The sequence below is a fragment of the Clytia hemisphaerica genome, unplaced genomic scaffold, assembly GCF_902728285.1.
Source record: "Clytia hemisphaerica strain Z4C2 unplaced genomic scaffold, Clytia hemisphaerica genome assembly, whole genome shotgun sequence".
NCBI classification, from domain to species: domain Eukaryota; kingdom Metazoa; phylum Cnidaria; class Hydrozoa; order Leptothecata; family Clytiidae; genus Clytia; species Clytia hemisphaerica.
Window position 1 is genome coordinate 47,483 of NW_027103985.1, and position 8,279 is coordinate 55,761.

General features: G+C 35.7%; 2 protein-coding genes across 2 annotated transcripts in view; both read left to right on the forward strand.

Moving 5' to 3' along the window:
* LOC136811085 (homeobox protein GBX-2-like) overlaps positions 1–8,279 on the forward strand; it is a 137,075-nt gene that overhangs the window by 17,588 nt on the left and 111,208 nt on the right. The gene's annotated exons all lie outside the window — the stretch shown is intronic.
* On the forward strand, positions 6,658–7,640 carry LOC136811070 (ER membrane protein complex subunit 2-like). Its single transcript, XM_067067669.1, has one exon. It carries the CDS (start codon positions 6,685–6,687, stop codon positions 7,561–7,563), a length of 879 nt encoding a protein of 292 aa, XP_066923770.1. The 5' UTR covers positions 6,658–6,684; the 3' UTR covers positions 7,564–7,640.

An 8,279-nucleotide genomic window follows, 5' to 3' on the forward strand; every position in this document is an offset into this window, starting at 1 on the left:
AGACTCCTTTCGACCCATCAGCATTGACTGTGGTGAAAAAGAAAGGTTATATGCTCACCGCCGAAACATCGAAAGGCAAATTTGTTACCCGTGCAGCAAACAAGTTCAAGAAAGTCCATGAGCGCGATCCGTTTTTCAGACGCGCACCAACACGATATTACGTCGACGCCGACTCGGATGATGATTTTCCGTTTCGTCATCGTCGCTATGATAACGATATTAATCCACCATTGCCCGACGACAGCCCCGTTGACGACACATCTTCGGGGAGCGAAAGTGACACGATTCCGTATCGAGAAGGAGAGAGTGAGATGGAAGACGTTGAGGACGTTGACCGTAAAAATTCAGGACTGAAAAGACGACGAAAAGCGCCACGTTATCTTGATGACTACGAGTTATAAAGTAGTCATTAATGTATATAAAATCTATGCCTTGGACTGAGAACCTCCAATAGCGAAGGCACTGTACATATGTAAATACCGAAGGAAAGGAGAGGTGTAGTGACCTACCTTGATAGGTTTATGTTGAGCGAGGCAAAAGCCTCTTAGTTGCAAGCTTGGCAGAGAGTGCAGACGTCTTTTATGAAGAAGAAGAAATAGTTGTAAGAACTGAACTTTACCTTGTCAATTATTTGTGTCACTCCCTGTTTGTTGACCCCCCAAGCACTTCGACTAAGTGGGTACTACAATCTTCACATGATCGATTCTCAACAACAAAATACATCTTTTGGTCTTTGGGTTTGTTTCTGACGTTTTTTCTTCAAAGAATATCGATCACTTTCCTTTTCCCCTTGAGCGCGCGAGAAAAAAATGACTTGCTTGTTTTCGTGCGGGCGAATAAAGATGAGGCGGCAATCTTGCACTGAGGGTGCTACTTAGTTTCCGCCCTATTTTGCGCCCCCGATAGAATGGTCCAAACACGGGGGTAGTCTAAATGATAAACTATGTCGTTCTGTAAGTGTTTATTTTCTGAGAGATACAAATAGTATATTTGAATATTATTAACTTATTTATTAAAGTATTTTTGAGCGCAAATTTAAATATACGGTTAAATAAAAAACGAATGATAACAGTTCTGTTTATTCCTCAAACCCCCGGGAGAAGTTTTTTTGCTGACTTAGCTATTTTACAAATCTCGGAAAAGAACTCCCAAAGGAATTCCGATACCTAACCCGATTGGTTAATTTCGGAACGACTTCAAGAAAGTCATAATGGCAGATAATTTTAAAAGTTTCTGAGGGAATGTGTGTAATTTATCGATGTTGATGGCTTGTTGATTCTTTAAAGAAAAAAGATAACAGGTATAGCTTTTTCTAATCCTGGAATATCGAGGTTCCAGCTACACTGTAATTATTCAACAGGATGTCCTCTTTGAAAAAAGGTCTATATACAATAACATTCGAAAAGTCCTAAAATGATCCTGCATCGATATGCCGAAACACAGAAAGAAAGAGAAAACAGAACCCCCGTTGTAAGGTTGTTTACATATGACTCGATTTTGCTAGTCTGCATTCTGACAGAAACCACTTTACTTTTTTTGCTTTTCCGCTGATTCAGCATGTAATCGGTGAAAAAACACAGCTAGAAAGAGAAAACATAACCCCCGTTGTAAGGTTGTTTACATACGACTCGATTTTGCTAGTCTGCATTCTGACAGAAACCACTTTACTCTTTCCAGACTATCTCAATCGATTGATATTCGATTGCGCTTGATTGATGTTCAATTGCGTTCGATTGCGTTCAATCGTCGATTCATTGACCCCCGGATTGTTCATCGCATAATTTCTACAGGAAATCGAAAGTAATTTCATTTAGCTTGTGATGTTTGAGAGCTTTAAGGATGTTGGGAAGCTGCAAGAATAAAGCCAGACGATCTCAATCGAACGGAATCAACGATCGAACCAGTCGAACAACAATCGAACCAATCGGATATTACCCAGAATTTTGACGTTCAATTGCGTTCGACAATCGAATTTCAATTGGTCCATTGCGTTCGATTTGGTTCGACTGGTTCGATCGTCGATTCCGTTCGATTGAGATCGTCTGGCTCTTTTTACTTTTCCGCTGATTCAGCATGTAATCGGTGAAAAAACACAGCTAGAAAGAGAAAACAGAACCCCTGTTGTAAGGTTGTTTACATATGACTCGATTTTGCCAGTCTGCATTCTGACAGAAACCACTTTACTTTTTTTACTTTTCCGCTGATTCAGCATGTAATCGGTGACAAAATTAGTTGCCGAAAAGAGCAATAATTGCTGTTTTTATCCTAAACACCCAACTGGCAGCAGATCTCATCAAACCTCAAATCTACTGTAAGTTGGTCTAATATCGACATTCCTCGTCTAATTCCGACACCCTTTTTTAGAGACAGGAATAATATGAAAGCTTGAATCACTGATTGGGAAAGAATAATTCCTCTCTGACTATTAAGCAAAGAAAAACAGTTTCAACCCTTCTATCAATTTCAGCTGATAAAAAAGGTGTCGAAATTAGAGGAGGGATGTCGACATTAGACCAAGTTACGGTATGCCGGAGATATCTGGCGCACAAGACCCAATTTCCAGACTGGCATCGCAGTGCAGTGGTCGGTTTGAATAATCTCAAATGAGAAAAGACAATGGCAACAGACCTAGCTACATGAGTGTGTAACTTGCCACGCGAGTGACGTCAAACGCTCCATCGTTTTGCCACTTCTTTGTTCCAGATAGTCGCTTGTGTTCCACTATGGATTTTTCATATTTTGATTTAAAAGCCTACTCAGTGCGAAAGAGAAATCATGAATTTTTTAATATGCCATTCATTAACTCAAATCGAATGACTTTGGAGGTTTGGTGAAATGGTGGGCGAATTGCTGTCCCATGTTTTATCAGATAGTCCCAAGTTAGAGCAGTTGACGGTATCAAAGCTTTCATATGCGATTCCATTTTAAGAAACTTTCTTTATGGCACTCTGAGCTTAACAAAATGATTTAGATTGAAATGCTAATGTTTGATCGCCATCTTAATCTTTGTAGTAGGGCATAGAAAATCATATAAGAGCTAAAAACATGACAAAATCAATCATATTCCTTTTCTTGCAAAGTTTGATATTGCTTCACAACAGAGTTTTATTTTGGACTTCGTTTGTTTATATTTCACCACAACTGATAAAACAGCGTTGATTAGGTACTTTGAGATTTTTTATAATATTAATATTATAGGTAAATAAGTTAAGTTTTTAATGTCCTTCTACATTCATCTCATCAGCGAAAAGTGTTTTCAAAGAAGATATTCAGCAAAATTCCAGACTAACTTTTCGCAACTTCAGTGACTTTCCAGGACTTTCTAGTATTTGCAAGTTTCAAGTTGTAAAAGCAGGAGGGTGGGCACGCAGTTACTACAAGACATGATGTGTAGTAAGTGCTTTTTCAACACTTTTTTTCAGAACCACCACCCTTTGCAGTTACTACACCTTGGTAGTAACTGTTTTCAGAAAAGATTTCCAGGTACCAACCCTGTTTTTAAGTAATATCATCAAAATCATGCTCGAAATAACCCTAAATTGCGATTATTTTTCAACCTAAAGCCATTTTTGTGCTAGATTTTCTTTTAATTTACTTGGTTGACAGCTGTTGAGAACATTTTAATGATAATTAGGGAAAGCATAATTTCATAGTTGGGTCTGAGAAAAATTTCAAATTTTTTTTCGTCCATTTATAACAAAAACATTTTTTTTAACAAAGAATTTTTTCACAAAAAAATTCATTTTTTGTGAAAAATTTTGAAAGTTCTTTAAAAAGAATTAAAATATAAGCACTTACTACACCAAAAGTGCTAGTTTTAGTGTTTGGCACCACCCCCCAAACAGCAGTTACTACACTGTGTAGTAATTGTTTTCATAACTTCTGAATACAGTACCACCACGGTAGTAAGTGTCATACTGTCTTGTAGTAACTGCGTGCCCCCCCCTGGTAAAAGATCATATTTGAGCAAAACAACTCATGTCATTTCTCTATCAATATTCCTTATCTTGAGAAAACACCTATCACTAGCATTTCCATCTGACCTTCCAGCGCAGCTGGTTTATTCCCCTTTTTTGCGAATAAGTTTTCTTGAGTTAACTTAAGTTGAGAAATCAGGCTAGCAAAAAGTGAATTTTTCTTTTAGAAAAAAGACTAAAATTTGTTTATCTTTATTCTTGCTGCTTCCCAACAACAACCGTATGTTGGTCTAATTTCGACATTCCTCTTCTAATTTTTACATCCTTCTTCAGTCAGGAACAATGTCTTACTTTGGGACAATTGCCTAGAACTAGGACAATGGCCTAAGAAGGAAATTTTTTTAATTTGAACCCCCATTTTAGACATTTTAGAGGAAAATGCGCATTCTAAAAACATACATAGCCAATTGAAATTTCTTCTGAACTTATTTCGTATTTTAAGTCTTTATTTTGTAGTTTTTCTGACTTTTTGGAATTTTGTGAGTTATTTTCTATGTTTTCCAACTGTTTGAATGATTTTTCAAAAGATCACCACCAGTGGGATTCAAACCCACTAAATGCAAAGTTCCGATGATCAGAAACCCAACACTCTGACCACTGCCCCACATGCCAGGAATGTTTTTCTGACGACTATTTATATTGTACAAATTACAGACTATATTAATAGAAAATCACAAAAGAGTGTTTGTTTCAAGCTCCAATCCTGACCCTGACTGATAATAACCCAATTCCTAGCCAATCTGATACCCAACCACAACCAAACCACACCCATACTCAACCCTACTAGGTTGCCTGCAGGTCCTGACACTATTCCCACAGTCCGGATCCGAAAAATATATTTGTGTCTTTCGCTTTTATGAAGAAGCCATCACTGCAGCATAATACTGTAATGCTTTTTCATTTATTTTTACTCATTTTGAAAGATGGCTGCAAACACAACATTGACCTTAAGTCTTCTTTCTTTGTGCTTCTTGGTAATCTCGGCGTATATAATTTCTGCTGTGTGCTTAATTTCCTCCTTTAACATGCTTCTTTTCTTTTCCTCCATTTCTTGTAGTTTTCCTGCCAGAAAGGTTTTGAGGTCATTTTTGATGGAATCACGGGTTTTTGTGTTGGTGTTGACCTCGTTGTTTAGTTTTTGTATCTTTCTTTTTAAGTTCATTTTGCATCATATATTGAGTGTTTTTCCCCACCCTATTTCTTAGGTTTTTCGTTATTTGCATGCATGCAGTTTGAACTTAAGTAATGATCATTGTAGGATGTCACGGATATTTGTAGTTGGTACAGGGATAACTGTGTGCACTCATAATGAACTGATCTTTTACATTTTTTGCATGTTAAGTGTTCCAGGTCTTTGTCTTCAGTACATCTTGACAACGTGCAAGCTTGAGGTGGTGAGGCTGCTTCAAAAGGCTGACATGAGTTGATGTTATTTTCATGAATTTTTGATGTTATGATTTGTTTTCGGCCATTTTTTCGAAGAGCGTTGCAAAAACGTCTTATCTAGTTGACGTCAAATAAAAACTATGGTCAACATCATAAAATTTTGGATCTTTAATAACATGTAGACTAGCCTTTAAGGCTTGAGTTTTCGAATTAAGATATTTCTTCATTCCCTCGGCCACAATATTTGAAAATGACCAAGAAGCTTCATTTTTATTTGAGGATAAGGGATTGCAAATATGTTATTGATGTTTCTTTCTCATTTTTGATTACATCTTTCAACTCCAAGTAGTTTTTTTGGTATTTGGATTTCAAACATTCTTTTTCAAAATAGCGACCTCGCCAAATGCTCCTAGTCTACTTCACTGGACTCAGCGTCATCAAAAATTATCAATAAGCAAAGTTCAGCCAAAAGTACATTTTTTGGTGCTCTTTCAATTGGTGATGGTTAGAAAGTGCGCATATTTCTTGATTTTGAATTATATATAATAGGCAAAAATAGGAAAAATGGCTTAGTAAGGACTATTTTGCTGTCATGGTTAAAAAGCTGAGCCTTTTAATAAAAACGTTGTAGAAAAATAAATCAATAATATTGTGGCGTCAATTTTGTAGCAAATAAAAAAGGACTAGTTTTATGGAAAAAAGGCAGGTGTTTTGTTTGTCATTGCTATGGTTGTCTATTTCTCTTATGTTCAAGGATATCCTACTCAAGTTTAGGATATCCTGAACAAGATCATCCTTATCTATCCTGATTTGAAATTGATAAAAATGTTATTCTTATTCTTATATTTAGAAGAGGTGATCCCACACCCCAAAAAATGACATACCTGCTGTGTATTTTACAAATTTAATTAATAGTTTTTCAGGCTAAAATGACTGTTTCCTCCAAAATATATATCGTTGGAGAGTTATTTTTTATGCTGATTCAGAAAGTAACAACCTCCTTTATTTTCTATTTTTCTATTTTTCTTAAGGCAGGTCTCCACTTTCGCGCGACATGAGCTGAGTGAAAACCTTTGATGTTTTTGTAAGGTCATTGGTCGGTTGAAAAAGGAATCAATTCCATTGGTCAAAATTGACGTAACGGTTAAAAAAAGTTGAACTTTATTCAACTTTTTTTTTGTTCAAGCAAAACCTTTTTAGGACGTAATCTTTTCTTTAGTCAAAAAAGGTTGAGCCCATTTTGCGCGAAAGTGGATACTTAATTAAGTGACCTTTTATTCCTCTTTTTAAAAAGCTGAAAAAAATCATAAGTTAAATAAATATGACTGAAGAAATCATTGATTTTGAGAATGCTCGTCTGAAAATGAAGAAATGGAGGGAAGATATTGACAGAAACAGTGAGGAGATTGTTGAATATGGAGAATGCTTGATTGCAGAATATGCTAGCAAGCTAGGGGATGAACTCTGGGTCTTATATGAGCAGGTGTTTGTAGCTGCGTTAGATTGCTATCGCATTGACCTGGCAGAAGAATGCTTAGCAGCCCTTCATAAACAATTCCCTAAAAGCAAGCGTGTATTTAAATTACAAGGGATGTACCATGAAGCAAGACAGCAATATAGTAAAGCAGAAGCCGTTTACACCAAGATGCTCGAAGATGAGCCAGCCAATTTAGTTGCTAAGAAGCGTTTGATTGCTATGAAGAAGGCACAAAATAAATACGAAGAAACCATCCAGGAATTGAATGATTATTTAAAAGACTTCATGGCAGACCAAGAAGCATGGATGGAATTATCAGAGCTTTACATCCATCAACAAGAGTTTGCCAAAGCAGCATTTTGTATGGAAGAGCTCATTTTGTCACATCCACACAACCACTTATATCACCAACGATATGCCGAAATTCATTACACCATTGGTACATCAGAATCCATGGAAAAAGCCAAAAAGTATTTTGCCCAAGCTTTGAAATTAGATCCGGGAAATGCAAGAGCTTTGTATGGTCTTTACTTAGCAGCTTCTAATTCAGTGCAAGGGAAATCTAATACAAGCTCTAAAAAGAAAAGTATTAATTTGTCTCAGTGGACTGCTAATAAAATAGTTGATATGTATAGTATGCAGCCAAATGAGAATCAACGTAAGAATATGGAGACCATGTTTGAGGACTTACAAATTAGCTTACCTTCTAATATACCTGAATAATAAATTTATATAGTTTTAATTTACTAGTTTTAGTTTCATCAAATTGAATGCTTTCTTTCCTTTATTTCACATAAATACTGGATTATTCGAAAATAATCTTGAGTGAGTGAATTCGAAATATTCAATCGATTAAAAGGAATGCAGATTGCAGCCGTTTATAATGATACTCCTTAGGAATACTCACTTCTCTAGATTAATTTATAATTACTGTAAACCTTAGACATTTACCTCAATTTTTGGAACTTATTATTATTATTTTTTAGATATGATACGCTCTTGGATAATTAACCTGGGTGTCTACTGGAAAAAATAAGTTTGACACTATTACTAAAATGAAAAATTTAAATTTTGCTTGTTGCAAAAAAATAAATCCAGATCTAATTGTCTAGATTTAAAAATCTATTATTTTTATTTGCGATATATGAAAATATGAAAACGGTTTCATTCTACATCGTTTATTTTTTTAAATTTGTCACAAAAGTTGCAACAAATCTCTTTTTTTCAGTAGACACTCAGATTTAGGGAACTAAAGAAGTTTGTAGCACTCAGAAAAGATATCCTCTAATCTTCTACATTTTATTTCTATCCCAAAAAGCCACAATTTTGACTCGGCAGTAACAAGTAATGAAAGTTTCTTTGAATTTTACTTTGAGTGTTCTTTCAGCACCACCATCTTGAAAGATTTCTTGAATACTTTGTGCTTTGAAACACTAAAC